Raw genomic sequence first — 20,646 nt, 5'->3', positions numbered from 1 at the left:
GACAAAGTGTGGTCAGTCACTTAGGAAGCTAGCCATATACTGTCTCATGAAAGCCCACTGTGAGTGACAAGTGTCTTCCAAGGTCATACTTGCTCCTAGATACGTAGATACCAGCTGTGACTCCAGGGGCCTAGAGAATGAGATCGACATCTGCTGAGCACACTGCATGTTGCTAATGGACTAGAGCCAGTGATTTTCCAGGTAGGTTCTAGAACACGTTCCTCACACAGATGGAGAGACAATGTCCAGGATGCAGAGCTGCACACACGCGGGGAGCCAGCACTGACGAAGGTCTGGCGGCCTGACTCTCCTTCTACCTTGGCATCAGCACACCCCTTGTAGTATACACCCCAGTCCAGCTAGTGCATCTCAGAAAGCTTGGCAACAAGATCAAAGCAGGCCTTTACCTGGCTTCCCACTGGTCTGGGGGGGACTCTGAGATCACTCGTCCCAAAGCATCCAGTACCGGGGGCGGTCTCTGCAATAGACAAGAGGCTAAAAGCCCTGCAGTGCTCTCCCTTGTCCCAAGGGCAGACAAACCAGTGGCCTGGACCCCTGAACCATGACACAAGCTGAGCAGATCACTTGCCCACCTCTCCTGCCCCAGACCACAGCAGCTGCGCAAGTCACTCACGTAGAGCTTCTCCTGGTAGATCTCCATGAGCCTGCCCATAACCTCTGCTGCCTGCCACTGGTACCGTGCCACCGCCTGGGAAAGGGCTTCAGCCCCAGCCTGCCTCACCGCCGCCTCATGGTAGATCACATCATCGATCAGCAAAGAGCAGAGATCTGACTGCAGATCGAGGCCCATGGTCGACCAGAGCCTGCAGCAGACCAAAATTTCAGACTGGTCAAGCAAGGGCCTGAAGTGCGTGGCCAGCAAACCATGCCAGAAGGACTCTCACCTCTCAGCCAGCTTCCGGATCTCATCGTCCTTGTCAAACTTAACAACCCAGAGTCTCCGCAGCAGGTTCAGGCCGTTCTTTTCATCAGTGTCGGGTGCTGGCAATACAAGCTGGAGCTCCATCAGTCCCTGGGAGGAGGAAGGATCAGGCTGTGAGACTTGACATCTCAAAGGTGAATGTGTCCCATCTCCTCACTTCTGTCCTAAATACAACCATCAGCTGCACATGGCTACTAAGTCACTACCACACGGCTACCACACTAGAGAGCACAGGCAGGAAACACGCCCATCACTGCAGACAGGAGTTGGACAAAGCTGGTCTAGAAGGGATGGGAGTCAGCTCAACTGGCGACCTGCTCAGACCCCTCAAATAGTTTACGGGTCTCTCAGGATACAGCTCAGTGGTTCAGAGCACGCATCATACCCTCCAAATCAGCTTTTCTTCTCTTGTGAAATGATGATGTACGAAAAATTAGAAGATGTACACATTAAAAAAAAAAAAAAAAAAGACAGGGCTACTTTACATAGTCCTGGCTGTCCCAGAACTCAGTATGTAGACCAGGCTGGCCTTGAACTCAGAGATCTGCCTGCCTCTGCCCCCAAATGCTGGGATTAAAAGTGTACACTACCATACCCAGTTAAAAAAATTTTTTAAATAAAAATTACTAATTTAACTCTGAACATGACTGTCAAGAGCCCAAAAGGTATTTGTTGAATGAATTAAAAAAATAACATCCTGCCATCATTTTCCCCACATTTTACCAAGTGCCGGTAGTAGGGAAACTAGCATTTAGGAACCACAATCTAAAAGCCATTCAGAAAAGCTAAAGAGAGGTAGGTAGGTAGTTGAATAAATACCCTAACCCTGTGAGTTAAGTCACAGGATAGTTATTATTAATAGTCAACTTGACAGAATCTAGAATCCCCTGGAAGATGGGCCACTGGGCATGCAAATGGGGAACCATCTTGGCTGTGTTAACTGATGTGGGTAGACTCGCCCACTGTGGGTGGCACCCTTCCCCAGGGAGGGGGATCCTGGACTCTGGAGGACTGGAGGAAGCCAGCTGAACACAGAGAAGCATGTATTCGCTACTCTCTTTTTCTGACTGGCAATGTAATATGGCCACTGCTTCAAGGGTCTGGTGCCTTCCCTATCACAATGGACTATAACCTAGATCTACGAGCTAAAATAAACCTTGATCAAAAAATAAACCTTGATCCCTGAAATTGCTATGTCAGAATATCTTATCAATACATAAAAGGAAGAGGAAGAAAAAAGATAGGCTCTAAGTGACTGGATGAGGAGTCACAACCCAGATTGACAATCTTCCATGGTGAATCAGGAATGGACAGTGCCACATCCTAACAAGCTTAGAGAAGGATCCTAACCCACCCATGACCTCCTCTCTTTGCCTCCTAGCCCTGTCTGAGGTAAGGGATATTCATTATGTAGCAAACACTTGTCTAGAGTAACAGGAAAGCAGCACGCACCCGGAGTGCAGTCTCCCGCACACTGGTACACGGAGACTGCAAGGCAGAGAGCAGCACATCCACTTCCTCCTGCTCCGCGAAGGCACAGCCATCCTCCCCACTGCTGCTGGCACATAGGGTGGTCAGTGTGTCTGAGGCTAGAACCTGAGGACAACATTGATATACTAGTTCAGTTCAGCAACTCATTTACACCAAGGGAACTGGACAGGTGACTTTAGAAAACCCACCCCATGGCACCTCTAGGGCTACAATCCATAGTCAAGCCAGGCCGTAGCAGCCCTACTACACAAGAGGGTCAAGAGAAAACTAGGTCTTGACTACTCATCCTTGAGGTCAGCGTCACAAGAAACCACATCACAGGCCAACTGGAAAGCAGATCACCTGTAGGCGAGGGGAGCCTGTTCCGATTACCCACGTCAGCAGGCGCAGCATGGCCACTCGAGGCAGCAACTCTGGGCCATTCTGGGAGAGAACGGGAGAAAAGTTAAGACGATAAAGTCGGGAAGGTCCATATCCATGCCAGGCAGCCAGTCAACTGGTATTCCCTCTCCTACAGGAGGATATTCTAGGTCACAGCAGTGACTTGGTCACTGTAGAAACGCCATTAGGTTCATCTAGAACCAAGCCTGTGAGTGCTAACCCAGACTATGACAGGTTCTGAAGTCTGTATTACTCTCCCAATGAAATACTGATGGACTGTGAGCCTAAGAGGAAAGACTCAATTTTACAAGAAAGAAAGATGCCAAAACCCATCACTCAGCCAGGTGTAGTGGTGTACACTTTTACCCAGTGCTCGGAGGCAGAGATAGGAGGTCCTCTGTGAGTTCGAGGTTAGCCTGGGCTACACAGTGAGACTCACACAAAGTCTGTTAGTGTTGAAGGAAAGAAAACTCTGAGAGGCTAGCTCAGTACACATCATGTAACTTAGCAACTCAAAACCAACATGTGCTACAGATATGCAAGAGACACACAAACACCTAAGTGCTTTTCAGATTAGGGAAGATACTATGCTAAAACAGTCATGAATAAGTTAGCAGATTAAATAAAACATAGTGCATGCAAGGCACAGGACCTCAAGTAATGGTAAAATCAAATCATAGACGCAGACCTATGAAAGCAGCAGCATGGCCCCTTTACACTGAAGAGCCCGCTGTCTACACTGGGGACTGCTGCTAATGACACAACACTAAAACCCAAGGCAAGGAAGCCCTGGCCTCCCCAGACCCCTCAAACCACGGGACAAGAGCGCTCCCTGCCAACCTCATCCACTCTCTCAGGTGGGGCGTCTGGAGAAGCCCTCAGCTGCGCGTGGACAGTCAGGATCTGAAGGATCTGGACCATTTGCTCCTCCTCCTCCTCACTGTGGTAGGGCATCTCAGTGAGCACCATCTTCAACATCGGGAAGACCAAGGAGAAGGCCGGTGCGGACAGTGGTGCAGCATCTGTGAGAGCAGCAGAGCAGAGAAGCTGGGGCGACTGCGCAGGCCAAGGGCAGGTGGGGAAGACGCTGGAAGCCCAACGCCAGGTACAATGGCCAGCAGCCTGGTGCTGACCCAGTCCCACTCCTACCTCACAGGACGGCCAGTTTCAGAAAGTGAGACGGAACAGAAGCAAACCAGGAGAACCACAGCCAGGGAGGAGGGCCCTCCCAACAGCACAGGCACAGGAAGCTCAGGGGCACCTTGGCTCCCACCTCTCACACTGCCCCGTGTCCCTTACCTGGCTCACCCTTGCCCACCCTGCTGCTGATGGTGTGGGTGTGCAGCAGCGACACTACCCTCTTCACAGCCACTGAAAGCTCTTCTTGGCACCAGGACTTGTCCAGAGAGCACTCTGGCTTCAGCAGGCGCAGTGTCACATGACTCACCAAGGTGCCTGTGAGAAGAAAAGCAAGACAACAAATGAGCCACAAGGACACCCCATCTGGCCCTACATACAGGCAGCCTTGTCTCTGTCTTTTCTCAGACTCTGTGACAGCATCAAAAGACGAGAGGGAGGCAATAGCTGCCCTTTTGTGTTTTGGGGGTAATGTAGCCCAGGCTAGCCTGAAACTCAGGATCCTCCTCCCTCTACCTCCCAAATTTTGGGATTACAGGCAGGCAGCACCATGTCCGACAGAGCTGATACTCTGGATACTAAAGAAGTCAGTGTGCTGAGGAGCACGAGCCACCCACGAGTCACTGACCCCACAGCAAAGCTCTAGCTACAGTTCCTCCAAACAGGCAGCTACTAATACTTTTGGCAGGTTCCACATGTCCCAGTTGACATTTCTTCTCAGAAGAGCTTGCAGACTCCAGCCCCAGTCATGACAACATCCCCTTTAGGCTAGGAAGAAAGCCTGCTTAAAGTCACCAATGACTCTCGAGAGTAAACCCATCCGTTGTAACGCCCCCACCTTCCACTTGGCTAGTGTTTCTTCAGAGTTAGTGGTCTTATGAGCTGTGGCACAATGACCAGCCACAACACCAAAGCTCTCTTACTGCTACTGAACCTGATTTTGTGGAGACCGCCCGCTACAGAGGGCTGGGGTGTGGCCCTAGAATTTTGTCTCCAGCACTAAAACAAGGCCACTCCAGAAGGATGAGATGCTGACTAGCTATAAAGCCTGCTCCTCAGAAGGCAGAGAGGACACAAAATGGAGGGAAGAGGCAGTACTTTATTGTTCTTGAGCATATCCAGTTGAGGCTCCACAGGCTGCCTCCATGTGGAAACAAAATTCAGCAGCTTAGGACACCACATGTCGACTTAGAACACCTACAGGCACCTCTAGCCCAATTCCCAAACATCCCTGACAACCCCACAGCCAGCAAATAAGGACTAACCCAAGGCCTTGAGTCTAGGGGGCATGACACAGGCAGCCAAGGACAGGAAGGGGCCTTTGACCCTGGGAGCAGCCAGGGGAGATTTCAGCAAGGGCAGGAAGGCGTCGACCAAAACAGGGATGTATTGGGTCAGGCCACATGGGTTCCTGGTCATGATGGCATCTAGCAGTCCGAGTGCCGCCTCTAGCTCCCCATCCAGCTGCAAGCAGAATCACCAAAAGAGTCAGCAAAGAGCAGAGCTGGCACACACAGAGCATCCTTCTGGTGCTGTCATGTGCTGGTGGCAGCTACTTACCTCCTGTAGCCGCTTCCGGACGTGCGCCTCCTTGTCCATCTGGGCCTGCAGCATCTCCTTCTGCTTACTAGTCAACTGCACCTCCTCTTTTATGCCTTTCTTCTTCTTTATCTCCTGAAGGACCGGGACCAGAAACCAACTCTATATCCATGGAACAGATCTGCCTCCCATCAGAGAAAAGCTAGCCAGCTTCCAAAAAGAATTCCAGGTCCCCCTTAAGTCTAGCACATGCCCCCTTCACCCCTATAAAGGTCATGGCCACTGGATGCCTACAGAATGGAGAGAGTAGCAAAGAAGCAAACTTTAAACAATATTCTCAGCTTTAAAAGATGAGGAGAGAAACGTCAGAGAAGCAACACAACCTTCAATGACCTCTAATGGGCATTCTGGTGGTCACATGACTGCAGATTAAAAACTTTAGTCTACCCTCAGACCCACCCAAGGTTGTTACAGGACAGAGACTGCTTGAGTGACAGAAAGATCACTCAGTCCTTCAACGTATTTATTGAGCACTTACATCATGCCAGAAATTGTTTAAGGTTCTAGAAACACTGGGGATAAGATGGGATCTCTCCCCTCACAGAGCTCACAATCTAGCAGGTAAAGTTAGACAATAAACAGGAAAATAAATACATAATGTAACTGTGAAGCATGGAAAATGATATAAAAGCAACAAGCCAGGAAGGGAGTGAAGCAACCCTTGGACAGATGGGCAGGGAGTCACTTTTCTGAGAGGGGAAAGGGATGAGATGTGGACGACCGAGGGAGAGCATGGGCTGAGCCACAGAGAACAGTGGGCAGTGCTGGAGAGGACAGAAGAACGCACCAAGAGAGTCTGTGGCCTCAGTTTTCCTGGAGCTCACTGGCTGCTGGAGATGAACCCCTGTACTCACCTCCTTCAGCTCCAGCTCAATGATCTGCTCCTTAAAGGAGTAGGCTTTGTTCTCTCGCTTCATATTGGCCTTTTTTATGCTGTCCTGCTGGGCACTGAAATACAGGGAGGCAGTTATCCAGCTTCAAAACAGCCACCAGGCTGCTTAGCCTCGTTATAGCCACCAGGCCTAGCCAGCAAACCTTAATATTTGTTTTTCCTGTGTATGTGTGTGTGTCCACATGCATGCGTCCATGTGCTTGCATGTGTGGTGTGTGCAGGCCAGAAGTTAATTTCCAGTATTTCCACCACTCTCCATGGTATCTTTGAGATGAGGTATCTCACTGAATCTGTATGTAAGCTGACATCTTAACTAGGCTGGCTGGCCAGCAAGCGCCTACTTAGGTCCATTTCCTCAGCCTTTTTTCTTGAGACACTTACAATGCAGGAAGGGCCTCTATATAGTCCCCCTGGCCTCCAATTTACAATCCCTGTATCTCAGCCTCCAAAGGTTGGGATTACAGGCACACACTACCACATCCAGCTGCCAGATAGCTTAAGATGCACCCAGGTAGTGCTAGATCCGGGCTCACCAACATCTAGGGCCTAAGCACTGGGCCTGGAATATGAGCAGCTTAGGACAGACAGGTTGTTTTGTTTACTCACAATGTTCCTAATAAAGACATCCTCATCAAATAAGCTTGAAACCCAGACCTGGGGAGAAAAGGTAACTGAGCCAACTAGCGAGCAGGTGAGTCTCACCTCTGGATGATGGACTTATCAAACAGCTCTCCGGCAGGGGTCTGCATGATGGCAAATTCCTCCCGAGTCACAAGGCACAGTGCAGGGTTCTGCACAGAGGCCGTGATAGTGCTGATGAGCTGAGGGAGGACTCGGTCAGGAGACAGGATGGAAAGGGAGCCCATGGCGTTCATGGAAGACTGCCAGACAAACAGACAAGAGTCAATCTATACCCTAACTAACACCAAAATAGGTTTCTGCCACACCCAAATGACCCTTGCAATCGGCTCCCCATTCCTGCTTTGTGCTCTGAGTAACGCCCACCAGTGCGGCTCGTTGTGTCTGAGCTTGTCTCACTCACGAGCCTTCCCCCCACTCTGCTATTATCACTGTTTTGGAGTGCACACTCCACTCAACTCTGTGATCCAGGGACCACAACCTCACCATTTCCAAAGGCAGGCATGTAACCCCTAACCAGAAAGACAGTCTTGGGGACAGGTCAACTGGGGCGACGAGACCCCATGCCAGCTGGCACTGCAGGAAAATGTGTGTTTTTCCACTGGAGCTGGTGGGAGGAAAAGGTGTGAGCCCACAACTCTTTCTTACCAGACACTTGAGAATGCGGCTCAGATGTGGGAAGCAGAGAGAAGTGGCTCAGAGATGAGATGGGTTTCATGATGGAGGAAGGACAGCAAAGACCTCTGCTGTCCTAAGAGCACGGCTGAGTCTGCGGCACCATCCCAAACTACTCCCATCCTTGAACACAGCCCATAAAGGAGGCCCTAAGCTCCCTTTTGTGCTCCAGCCAGTATGCGTCCTGTCACTTACAATCAAGGAGCCAAGACTACACATCACTATTCTTTCTCTGCTTCTGTGAGCCCTCACTTCTTGTACCCTGCAAGGGGAGTCTCTGGGCACTGACATTAAGTACAAATCTAGCTCATGGACCTATTACCTGGTTCAGGGGACTCTGTGTAGTGATTCTGGGGATGATCTGATCCAGGTGCCTGGTGATGAAGGCTTCAAGGTCAATCTTCATCCTGGTGAGAAGTGCTGGCCAGAGTGCGGACTGCACTGCCACTGAAGGAGAGGGGCTTCTTGAAACCTTCTGCCGGAGCTACCATCACGCTGCCCTAAACAGCCACCCCCCTCCCATTCCTACCACAGCCACAGACCTAAGGACGGGTGGTGAGAGATGATCAGCATCTCCTGGGCCAGCTGCTCAGTGCTAGCGATGTCACCCTTGAGCCCTGGCACCCCAGAGATGACACACAGTGCTTCCTGTAGGACCCGTGGAGGCACATAGGCCTTGCCCATCTCAGTCACCTCTCCTGCATCTGTCACAAGAGCCTCCATGGGCAGCACCTTTAGAGAGAGAACAAATGAGTCCCCAGAGAGCCCTGTGTACAGCAGTAAACAGAGAGCATGCAGGGCCACTGAGCTTCTCCTGCTATCACAGGGAGTCCCTGCTGGAGCCCACAGGCCGTGATGTGCCTGGAAAGACACCGAGCACAGTCACCTAAAAACTCTAAGGAAGCTTTTAGAGAATGAATCAGAAAACTGGTTCTGGAGACCAAGCATATACACTGCTGAGGGGGAAATGGTGATGAATGGCACCTACAACGCTTCAACAGTCCAGGCCGCCCTGTCTACTGCCTGAGAGAACCCAGACAGCCTAGATAGCCAGCTTGTTCAGAGGGCCAAGGACACTGTGGGAACACAGTTCACAGACTTAACTAAGCAAAGCCCATAGGGCTCACAGAATCTGAAGCAACAATCACGGACTCTCTATGGGTCTGAGCAAGGGCCTCTAAATATATGTTACTGGTACACTGTTGCTGTTCTTGGAGGAACTGACAGCAGGAGTCGGAAGAAACTCTGACTCTTTTGCCTGTACTTGGGACCCTTTTCCTCCCAATGGGTCACCTTATCCAGTCATGATATGAGGGTTTGTGTCTTGTTTTATTGTAATTTGTTATGCCATGTTCGGTTGATATTCCTAGAAAGACTGCTCTTTATTTTTTTTTAAAAGGGAAACAGAGAAGTGGATCGGGGAGGAGGGTGGTTGTGGGGGACTGGGAAGAGGGAGTTAGGGGAAAATTGCAATCAGGATATAATGTATGTAAAGAATAAAAATTAAAATAAAAAAAAAGGTGTTTAGGGGCCGATCGGTGACACATGCCTTTAATCCCAGCACTTGGGAGGCAGAGGCAGACAGATCTCTGTGAATTCGAGACCAGCCTGCTGTATAAAGCGAGTTCCAGAACAGGATCCAAAGCTACAGAGAAACCCTGTCTTGAAAAAAACAAAACAAAATAAACTGATTTAGACTTAAAAAAAAAAAAAAAAAAAAAGGCTACAAGCCCTTCTTGCCTTCAAAGGTACTGTGAAAAGATCAAAAGCGAGAATGAGTTTAAAATTAAGTGTTTTAAAACAACCAAAAAGTCCAGGCGGTGGTGGCGGCGGCAGCGCACATCTTTAATCCCAGCACAGGAGGCAGAGGCAGGCGGATCTCTGTGAGTTCAAGGCCAGCCTGGTCTACAAGACCTAGTTCCAGGACAGGCTCTAAAAACTACAGCAAAACCCTGTCTCAAAAACACCAAAAATAAAAATAAAATAAAATAAAACACTAACTAAAAAGAAAATATCCAAAAATATTTTGAACTACATCAAAGGTATGGAAACAGAAAAGAAAGTCTCTAAAATGAAAAGATGTTATCAAAGCTTGATGAAAATGCATAGAGTCCTGGAATCACCCAGTCTAAGAGAGAAAACATGCCAGGAGTGGTCAGCTGAAAGGCCAGGGCAGAAGCATGTTGATCCTCTCACCTTGTGAGAACTGAGGACAATCTTCAGCTCTTCCAAAAGGCCATTGGCCAGCTTAATGCCCCCGAGAGAGGACAGCAACTTCCGAACTGTCTGCTGTGCCTGCCTGCGCACATGCCATGTACGGCTCAGGAGCACAGCCACCAGGACCCGATAGTATTGTCTGCAAACACAAAAACAGATGTCCTGGGAAGTTGGGATAGGGTCTTCCACAGCCAAACCTGCCACATACCCACTCCTCATAGTCCTGTCAACATTTGCTCTGCTGGCCCAGGGGACAGGAAAAGTGAGGCTCACGTACTGAACTCTGCTGTTGGTGAGTCTCTGCGGGTGGTCGAGGAAAAGCCTCTCCGTCAAATGCAGCACAGTACACAGGGCTGTAAGGGAAAGAAATGGTGTAAGCCTATTTTTGTTTTTCGAGACAGGGCTTCTTGGGTGTAGCCCTGGCTGTCCTGGAACTAGCTCTGTAGACCAGGCTGGCCTCGAACTCAGAGATCCACCTGCCTTTGCTTCCTAAATGCTAGGATTAAAGGCATGAGTCACCACTCACCGGCCAGGGCAAGTCTTTTGAGCTTCAGTAGGTAAAGAAGCTTGCCACTAAACCTGATTGATAACTTGAATACAATCCCTGGAACCTGAATAGCGGAATGAGAGAACCTGCTCCTAAAAGTTGTCTTCCAACTTTCAGGCGTGTACACACACACACACACACACACACACACACACACACACACACACCAAGAAAGAAAACAAAATTAAATAACTAAAAATGTATTCTTCCCCAACCCCAAAAAGAATTGGAATGAAATAAAAAAAATTAACAGAAAGATGTAAATGTGATTAACACCAGATATGAAGCTACAGTTCATTTTTATGTCTTTTTCTCTATTATGTAATATATATTTTGAAGTAAAGAAGGTATACACTGATTTTAATAATTAAGAATTACTAGCTATTGGGGCTAGAGAGATGACTCAGAGGTTAAAAGCCTCTCTTCCGGAGGTCTTGAGTTCAATTCCCAGTAACCACATAGTGGCTCACAACCATCTGTAATGAGATCTGGTGCCCTCTTCTGGCCTGCAGGCATACATGGAGGCTGAACATTGTGTATATAATAAATAAATAAATCTTTAAAAAAATTACTAGCTATCTAAGAGAGACATACATGGATCTAATTAGGAAAAGAGAAAAAAACAAGATCTCCTGAGAAACTGGTAGCAAGGGGGTCATAAGAGAGGGTAGAAGGGGAGAGGGGAGAAAGGGAGAGGAGCAGAAAAAAGGTATAGCACAATAACAATTTAGAAAATTGACTGAAAAAGAAAACAGAATTATTAGCTATGAGTGGTGGCGCACACCTATAATCCCAGTGCTTGAGAGGTTTCAGCACTGAGAACCTGAGTTTAAGGTTAGCCTAGGCTACAAAAGAAAAACCTGTATTTGAAGACAAAAAGAGGGGGCAGTTGGTGAGATGGCTCATTGATTAAGAACACTTGTTGCTCTTGCAAAGGGATTGGGTTGGATTCCCAGCACCTACATGGTGGCTCATAATCATCCCTAATTCATTACAGCTCCAGGGGATTCAACTCCCTCTTCTGACCTTCAAGAGTACCTACCAGATACAGACATATATGAAAGCAAAACTCAAACTCATAAAATAAACCTCAAAAAAGAAAAAAAAAAACAACGAACAAACAATTCACTGTACTCTCGGCCAGCGGCTTGGACATGTAGTTCACTGAACAAGGGACTCATTTCCAGCCTGGGAGGCACGGGGGCAACAGCAACACACTACTCTGTGTAAAGAGGCAGAGAACACACAAAGGGATGGGTATGTAGAATATTGAGGATACAGAAGCAGCAGATCAAACCGCTGTCAATGGCCAGCAGAATTGAGTGGCTATAGAGGTCAAAGCAGGAGGTTTTCAATGAAGATTCCCTCCCACCTTCCCACCTCGTCTCTGAACTATGAATGTCGTTCCTAATCAAAAAGAAAAAAAAAAAAAAAAAGAAAGCAAGAAAGAAAGCAGAAAGTGACTAATAGTTGTAGCTCATTAATAGGATGTTGTGATTCATGAGTCAAAAGACTTCACATCACTAATTAGTGGCACACTCCTATGAGGCAACCTAGAATTTTGCACATACATTTGAAGATCATTGTTCCTTTTCTGCCAGGATAGAAACCAGTAGTTTCTGTGTCGCCTGGTGGGGAAGTAGAGCTGCCACAACTCCACAGCACTTAGCATAAGGAAACCAGACAGCACCAATTACCCATTCAGCTATAATTACAGCTAATATCACAGCTCCATGACTGTCGCTACAGTCCTCCCAAGTACGCCTTTCTACGGATCTTGATTCTCCCACACAGAATAAATTCATTCAGAAAACAGCCACGCTTTTGGGTGCTCACAGAGCTGTTGGCTAAGCAGGTGCTCAGAAACAGGACCTCCCTAAGGACCCGTCAGAGGTCGCAAAACTCACCATCCTCTGAAGCCAGGAGTAAAAACTTCTCAGAAGTGAAAATCTGCTTCTTTTCATCTACGATCAGCTGCCAAAAGTTGCTCAGTTTGGCCTCTGCAAGAAAGCAAAGGTCACCCCATGACACAGTGCACCATGTCCCCCACAGCGTGGCTCTTCTAAGCTGAAGCTGCTGGGCAGGCTCTGTGAAAGACACTCCATGAAGACCATTCCCAAGCTCACTGTTCTCCTAGTCTGAAACCAAGCATCAGTCCTTCTGGCCTCACTTGCAGTCTGCACAACTGTAGGGTTCTCTGCTGCCTACAGCTTCTCCTCTGGAGAAGAACCTGTCTGGAACACCTGAGGTTCACACGATGCAGCTCTCCCTGCCTTTTCCTAATTGTGGCCATTTCTTCATGAGAGTCACATCCTTGTAGCTTCTCAGAGATCAAATGCTTCCTCCTTCATGAAACCTTTCCCAACACTCATTCCTCAAACGAAGACTCAACCTCCTTCAGTGACTCACATCTCTGTCCTCCCACCCCAGAGCATGCACCCTGAGATGTGCTAACATGAGGCTGTGTTCATGTGTATCTCCGCCCAGGGAGTCATAGGTCTTGGTGTGTACAGTGGGTACAAGGTCAGGCGAGTGCACAGGCAGAAGGGGAGGCCCTAGAGTTAGATGCTGTGCATCCACTCCAAAGGCCCGTATGATGAAGATATGATCCCCCGCTTATGGCACCACTGGCAGGTGGTAAAACCTTCAGGAGATGGGGCCTGGGGGACATAGGTCAGTCACCAATGCACACTCTGGAAAGAGATGCTGAGACCTGTGGCTTTGCTTTGCTTCCCAGCCACCAAGAGGTAAGCAGCTCTGCTCAGCCACATACTCCCTGCCTGACACAGATCCAAAGACAATGGGCAACTGCCCGCCATGTGACTGGGCCCTCTGAGACCATGGACCACAACAAATCTTTCATCCTGAGCTGAATTTCTCAAGTAGTCTGTCACAGTGACAAAGGCGACTAACAAAAAGGACTCCAGCGAAGGCAGAAAAGGACGGGGAGACTCTGACTTGAATTGTTCCCATGCATGGTTGGTGGATGACATAACATGTTACCAAGCATGTTTCTCTCTGCTCCTGACAGTAGACATGATGTGACCAGCTCTCTGAAGTTCCTACCTTAACTTTCCCACAATGGTAGCGCATAAACTGGAGTTGTAGCTGAAATGAACCTGTCTCCCCACGATGCTTTCTGTCGGGTGCTTTATTGTAGCAACAGGAATGAACCAGAGCATCCTATGCATATGTAACTAATTCAAACACGAAGTCTAGAAAGATGACTTAGTGGTTAAGAGTACCAGCTACTCTTGCAGAGGACCCAGGTTCCTAACACCTACATGGCAGTTCACAACTGTCTACAACTCCAGTTACAAGGAATCAACACCCTCCTCCAACTTCTGTGGTACTGAGCACCTGTGCTGCCCATACATGCAGGCGAAACACTCATACACATAAAATAAACAAGTACAACAATTAAAAAAAACAAACACTAAGTCCTAATACTCAACCACACAGTACAAGCATCACAGACAAGCCCAACCCAAAGCACTGAAGTAACAGAGGCAAGAACAGCGAGTTGAGGACAAATGAAGGCTGCACTTCTATTGTGACCCCGAGCTCATTGCTGCAGGTAACAGGCAGCCCTGGAGCTGACAAGCTGACAGGCTGCTAAGCATCCAACACTCGACCAAGGACTCTGTCACCTGGCACTCTGGACGCATGCAGACCCTTACCGGCCTGTGAGTCAGCCACGGAAAGCTTGGAGAGCAGCAACGCTGCAGCGACCCCTTCGGTGACTGTGGGAACCTGAGTGTTCTGGGAGGCTGCCTTCTCTACTGTCTGCATGAGCAAGGGCAGAAAGTCCAAGGCCTGCAGGAGTGTGTCACCTGTGGAGACAGAAGCATCTTAGAGACGACCTGGTTTACAGAAGTGATGTGATTATTTGAGAAGACATTATCCACCCAAGTGTGAACTGGCTAAAACCCTTCAGTTAATTTTCTGAGTATCTCAAAGAACCAGAGAAGGAATCTGGGATTTAAACTCTATAGTCATAAAAAAAATTGAAGAGAAAAAAAAAATAAAGAAATAAAAATTAAAAATAAAACAATCTTATTAATCTGATCATCAGCTGCTCTTCCACAGGATAAGGAAACAGAGAGGCAAAGTAAACTGTCCAGGGTTGTCAACAGCTGGCTGACAAAGAACCACTACTAACTACAAGCCTAGCCATTCCAATCTGGTGTTCTTCCCACAACAAGACAACCTCTAGCCAATCTGCTAACCTATGATATAAACACACTAAAAATAAATAAATAAGCTAGGCATGGTGGTGCAAGCCTTCATTCCCAGCAGGTGGATTTCTGTGAGTTCTAGGACAGCCAGAGCTATGTAGAGAAGAAACCCTATCTCTAAGTAAATTACATTAAAAAAAAAAAGTTACAGCTATACCTAAAAACACCCATTTTGTTTTTTATAACTACTCATGTATTCCAGGTTGGCCTCAAATTCAGTATGTAGCCAAAGATGATCTGGAACTCCTGCCTCTATCTCCCGAGTTCTGGGATTGCAGGCTTAAATCACAATACCCAGCTGTGCTGTCGCTAAGGCATGGTTCCTGTCAACTCAAGACAAGCGCTTCTGACAGAGTCTGTTCCTACTCCTAACATGTGTGGGCACAAAGCCCATTTCCTCTGTCTGTCTCAAGAAGGAATCTTTGGAATCTTCTTGACGTTTTCCATAAATTTAATTCATAAATTAGTAATTTAAATTTATAATTTAGTAGTTCATAAATTTAAAATCGACACATCATTTAAATGAAATACAAGCCTATATCAGAGACAGGAATCAATATCAAGAGGATTTTAGTAAAGAAATCAAATCCCCCTGGCTATTTGGGTTGGAGAAGATGGGATGCCAGTATCAGTAGCTGTGTTCAGCACTGAAGAGATGAAAGTGGCAATTTTTTAAAGGGTTCAAAATCAAGTTCACATAGCATTGACCTTTTAAACTCATGATCTCAGTACAACAACAGGTTCTTTCTGAATAAAATTCAACAAGGGAGCCTAGTATGGTGGCACATGCCTTAAAGCCCAGCACTGGGGAGGCAGAGGCAGGTGGATCTGTAAGTTTGAGGCCAGCCTGGTCTACAAAGTGAGTTCCAGAAATGCCAAAAAATCAAAAACCAACCAACAAACAAAAATCCAACAAGGGAAGGAGTCACTACTGTGAAGACAGGAACAAGGACTCAGAAGAAAATGAGGTCTAGTCAGGGAACCAGAAGAGAAGCCCTGAGCAGGGAGCATGCCCTGGGCTCAGTCACCCCTTTCCTGGACGCCTTACCTCGGAAAGAGGACAGCATGCACTGCAGGTAGGCGTGCCTCACTGCGGAGGTGGAGGTTTTAAGGCTGAAAACTCTCTTGAACCAGTCAGTAAGCTTCTTGGGCACTTCTGTAGTGAGCCGATTGCACCAGAGCGCCAGGACAGAGATGGCGTGTACCAAGGTACCTTCATGCACTAGGGTAAGCGGCACAAGTCCAATCGGTCTGACATCTTATAACCATACCAAATCGCTGCAAGCCATGGGAGAAGGCAAGCCGGGGTCCCGGGGAGGAAGCAGTGACATTTCAGACATTCCCAGCCCTGCTAACTCAAGGAGGTGTGCCTTTAGATAGGCTTTCGGAACACTGCCTGGAAAACCATGCTCCCCATGCCACAAGGAATTACCTTCCTGCTGGAGGAATGGGATGAACAGCTCAACCACACACCCATTCAGGACTTGACTAGAAGGCCCAGATACCACGTGATGACTGAGGCTTCCAATCCCTGAAAAGCAGATTCTCTGGTTGTTCCCTCCCCTGCACAAGCCACAGCAGACAAGCCTTCCTGCCACTGTCAACAGGGTACACCAGGTCACAGACCTGTTCTGGGTACCCCAGCAGCCACGCTTTCTCCTGGCCATTACAGACACTCCTTCAATTTTCTTCCAGTCTGTCCTTTTACAGAAACCAGGCTTCCTGCCACACAGGCCGACAGCAGAGTACTGGTAGGCAAGCTGGCACAGCCAACACTGCTGGGCATCAGGGTTTAAAGGACTCGCTTTATCTGACAGGACAATAGCCTCCCTCGTTACTACAGCACACTGCCATGACCCGGGAGGATCCCTACCTGAAAGGACACTCATCTTCTGGGCTACGACAGTTAGCTTTCCTTCTGAGCCTGTGAGGAAGGAACAAAAGTCATCGTTCATGTTGGCCCCGTGTCACATACATGCAGACTCCCGAAGCAGCCTTTCTGCTGTGAAGCTGGGTTTAAATAGCACTTTATAGCCTTATGTTTTCTGACTACAAGTACTACATTCTTCGCTGAGCAGTGGTGGCACACGCCTTTAATCCCAGCACTTGGGAGGCAGAGATAGGCAGATCTCTATGCGTTTGAGACGAGCCTGGTCTACAGAGCAAGTTCCAGGACAGCCAGGGCTACATAGAGAAACCCTGTCTTGAGAAAACAAACAAAAGTACTACATTCTTACAGAAAATATAAAAAGAAAAATGTGCTACATCAGCATGTTCCCACTACTCAAAGACACCATTAACATCTTCATATCTTTCTTTCCTTTTCTCCTCCCATGCACACAAAAACACATTCTTAAAATCATTGGCATCACCGTCTTTACCGCCATGGGTGTGCTTCCGCCACATGTGGAAGTGTTCCTCATCAAAAGCTTCCCCTGGAGTAGACTCAGAATCAAATTCCTACCACATCCTGGCTTCAAGGCTAGGGGAACACCTGCTGTGTGTCACCTGCTATGCTGACAAGGCTGCTCACCTCCAAGGATTGCAAACAGGTACTTGGTCAGGGCCTCAGTGGCGGAGGAGTCACTGCACTGGCGGGCCAGGTTGCGCAGTGCCAGCACAGCTTCATCCATCAGACGGGGGCTGTTGGACTTCAGCTGATCTGGACACACAGAGTCACAGCTCAGGGGTTGCAGCAGCTAAACATGAAGACTTTAGTCCTGGCTCTTTACCCCAGCTCTCCGACCTCATCATCAGCAATCTCAGAAAAGAAACTCCTCCCCCTGTTGGCGGTTAAAACCTTATTCCTTTTTTCATTTTAACATTTATTTAGTTATGTCACCATGGCACACATGCACAGGTCAGAGAACAGTTTGTAGGAGCAGGTTCTCTCCTTTCATCATGTTCCCTGGACCACACTTGACTTGGCACACATGGCAGAAACCACCTTTAACTCAAGGAGCTGTCTTGTTGACGCTAAAGTTTACTTCTAACATAAACCGTGCCCCACCCCCTCTGAGCAAAAAACAAATACAACCAAAACTCACAGTGCAGCAAGTGGCTGCAGAGGGGTCAGTATACTCACTAGCCAAGCCTTTCACGATGTCCAGGGCATACTGGCTGAGATCAAGTGTCACTGATGCCAGGAGACTGGAGATGGCTAAGGGGACAGAAAGAAATGCTCATCAGTTTCAAGTGCCAGTGCCTATTTCACCCCACTCCCCAGAAGACGCCATCTGGAGTCTCCTGTTTAGCTCCATGGTAACAGGACTGCCTTTTGCCTCTGCAAGGTCACAAGGTTATCAACCCGTAAACTAAAGCTCTGCTCTTCACACCAAACTGTTTGAACTGTCTAGAGCAAAGATTCTTAATCTCAAATATCTTCTGAAGATTCTACAGCCTCCATAATTACAGTTAGTATTCTAAGAGGATACTTTTCTATAGTTTTTTTTTTTTTTTGAGACAGGCTTTCGCTCTAGCTATCAAACCTGTCCTAGACCTAGCTCTTGTGGACCAGGCTGGCCTCGAACTCACAGAGATCCATCCTTCCTGCCTGCCTGCCTGCCTCCGCCTCCCAAGTGTTAGGATTAAAGGTGTGCGTCACCATCACCTAGCTTTCCATAGTTTAAAAAACAAGACAGCACCTGATAAGGCTCAGCAATAAAGGGCACTGGTTGTTTTTCCAGGATCAACATCAGCCAGCTCAAAACTGCCTACAACTCTAGTTTCTAGGGGATCTGATGCCCTCTTCCAAATTGTGGGCACACGCACTCAGACACACAGGTGTGCATGCTCATGCACATAAACATGCACACATGCATACACGAGCATGCACACACAAACACACACACACACACACACACACACTCATGAAAATAATTTTTTTGTTGTTGTTTTTCAAGACAGGATTTCTCTGTGTAACAGTTCTGACTGTCCTGGAACTAGCTCTTGTAGACCAGGCTGGCCTTGCATTCACAGAGATCCACCTGCTTACGTCTCCCATTGCTCAGATTAAAGGCGTGTGGCAGGGCGATGGTGGTGCACGCCTTTAATCCCAGCACTTGGGAGGCAGAGGCAGGTGGATCTCTGTGAGTTCGAGACCAGCCTGGTCTACAGAGCTAGTTCCAGGACAGGCTCCAAAGCCACAGAGAAACCCTGTTTCGAAAAAAATAAATAAATAAATAAAGGCGTGTGGCACCACTGCCTGGCTATGAAAATAATTTTAAAAGAAAGCCCATGTATTTCAGCATATTCTGAAGGGAGTTCCTGTCTACCTGGTGAGGGCAGTGAACATATCTCATACTTAGAACACACAGTGCTCCTGCTGCGAAGCCAACAGCAACAGAGCTGCTCAGGCAGCGCACTCCCTCCCACCCACCTGTTCAGCAAGAACCTACTTTCAATAACATTCTCCGGGCTCCTCAGCAAGGATTTTTGTATGGTGGGCAGAATCAGATCCTTAAACTCCGAGTGGGACATGAACCGGAGCAAGGGGGCACAGTTGTCCTACAATATAAAGAGTTAAACACCAGGCCTCATGGGAAAGACTGAGAGGACAGAGCAGGGGGGCATCCAGAATTTAAACCAGGATTTGATAGCGTCTGTGTGGTAGCTGTGCAATCCACTCACTCACCAACAAATACTTCGGAGGCTTCACTTTGCTCATCAGAATGTTCTTCACGTAGAAATCTAGCAGGGTACTCTACAGGACACAAGGTCCCAAAACTTCAGTATTAAGCAAAGGTCCCACTTCCCATGGCTTCCCACACTCCCATGCTCTCCACTGAAAGGTGGGAAGCAGTCATTTCCATGGCTCCTGACACAAAGTTCAAAGACCTTGGCAGGGCTTTGACATCCCTGCCTGCTCAGAGCTAGTGACATCTGAAAGCTCTCTTACCCACTCCCACAGATGAACCCCACTTGCCTTCTCGATGCTCTTCCTACCTGTCTACCTGTTCTCTGCCCAAAATGTTCTGCCCCACCTGTTTACTGGTCAACTTCTCTTTACTCCCTAAGTCCCTTCTTTACAGAGATGCATTCCCTGACCACAGTACCAGTCAGATACCCATCTTGCACATTTCCTTGTCACACTTATCAGATACAATTAACAGGGGACAATCTATCTTATGTCAGCATCTTCTCTGATTCAGTTCCACAAAGATCAGTCTTGTGCTCACTGCTGCACCCCGACTCCTGGCACAATGCTTGGTGTGAAGAGTAAAGTCTCTCACCCCAGTGACTATACCAGGATTCACACAGACTACCGCTACAGGCCACAAGACAAAGCAAGTTTCCATGGCTGTCCTCCAGACCCCTGATGCAGCAAACCCACTGTCAGTCGCTAGACACTTGCCTTATGCTGGCTGACCATGTCCATCTCTTTGTGATTTGTGCAGAACTGCACGAGCAGCCCCAGCATGCCAGCATAGTTTTGGTTGGGTTCTAAGCTAAGGATAGCTGAAAAGTACTGCTCCACCAGTTCAGGGTTCTGAAGAGGAAGTAGAAGGCTGGTGAGTCAGATGGCAGAGGTACAAAGGCACGGCCTCCTACCTCCCACCAGCTCCATTCACCTCCTTCCACAGTTTAGTGAGCTTCTTCATCGCACCATCCACAGCATGCTTGTGGGAGCCACCCAGCACCTCCAGCAGCAGCAGACACTGCACCTCCACCTGCCAGCAAAGAAACGCCAAATCACGTACAACTCAACGGTGTCCTGTGACCCTCATAGACTGCCGCAGACATCCACCAGGCCTTCTAGACTCCAGCTCCATCTCCATCCCACCCACTCCAACTCCTTGTCCTAAATCTGCCCCCTTTCCTTTTCATGTGTAAAGAGCTGTTGCCTGTGTGTATGTTTGTACACATACACACACATACACACACATAC

The 20,646-nt window shown here is 48.1% G+C and overlaps 1 protein-coding gene across 2 annotated transcripts in view; it reads right to left on the bottom strand.

Moving 5' to 3' along the window:
* Gcn1 (GCN1, eIF2 alpha kinase activator homolog) overlaps positions 1–20,646 on the bottom strand; it is a 63,594-nt gene that overhangs the window by 28,482 nt on the left and 14,466 nt on the right. Inside the window, exons 6-31 of one of the 2 annotated variants that reach the window (XM_005344321.3) lie at positions 20,330–20,428; positions 20,113–20,247; positions 19,393–19,461; positions 19,157–19,265; positions 17,845–17,919; positions 17,293–17,421; positions 16,633–16,683; positions 16,192–16,290; positions 15,808–15,981; positions 14,202–14,354; positions 12,429–12,521; positions 10,252–10,327; positions 9,954–10,113; positions 8,300–8,489; positions 8,080–8,204; positions 7,146–7,324; positions 6,406–6,499; positions 5,513–5,626; positions 5,218–5,416; positions 4,115–4,270; positions 3,656–3,837; positions 2,777–2,857; positions 2,396–2,539; positions 906–1,033; positions 635–824; positions 408–478 (exon numbers count right to left, since the gene is read on the bottom strand). In XM_005344321.3, the coding sequence (XP_005344378.1) occupies positions 408–478; positions 635–824; positions 906–1,033; positions 2,396–2,539; positions 2,777–2,857; positions 3,656–3,837; positions 4,115–4,270; positions 5,218–5,416; positions 5,513–5,626; positions 6,406–6,499; positions 7,146–7,324; positions 8,080–8,204; positions 8,300–8,489; positions 9,954–10,113; positions 10,252–10,327; positions 12,429–12,521; positions 14,202–14,354; positions 15,808–15,981; positions 16,192–16,290; positions 16,633–16,683; positions 17,293–17,421; positions 17,845–17,919; positions 19,157–19,265; positions 19,393–19,461; positions 20,113–20,247; positions 20,330–20,428 (3,275 nt within the window). The remainder of the gene's footprint in view (positions 1–407; positions 479–634; positions 825–905; positions 1,034–2,395; positions 2,540–2,776; positions 2,858–3,655; positions 3,838–4,114; positions 4,271–5,217; positions 5,417–5,512; positions 5,627–6,405; positions 6,500–7,145; positions 7,325–8,079; positions 8,205–8,299; positions 8,490–9,953; positions 10,114–10,251; positions 10,328–12,428; positions 12,522–14,201; positions 14,355–15,807; positions 15,982–16,191; positions 16,291–16,632; positions 16,684–17,292; positions 17,422–17,844; positions 17,920–19,156; positions 19,266–19,392; positions 19,462–20,112; positions 20,248–20,329; positions 20,429–20,646) is intronic. The other variant, XM_026783977.1, reaches the window with a different exon arrangement.

The sequence above is a fragment of the Microtus ochrogaster genome, chromosome 2 (assembly GCF_000317375.1).
Source record: "Microtus ochrogaster isolate Prairie Vole_2 chromosome 2, MicOch1.0, whole genome shotgun sequence".
NCBI classification, from domain to species: Eukaryota; Metazoa; Chordata; class Mammalia; order Rodentia; family Cricetidae; genus Microtus; species Microtus ochrogaster.
The sequence above is the reverse complement of the archived record's forward strand: the minus strand, read 5'-3'. Positions and strand labels throughout refer to the sequence as shown.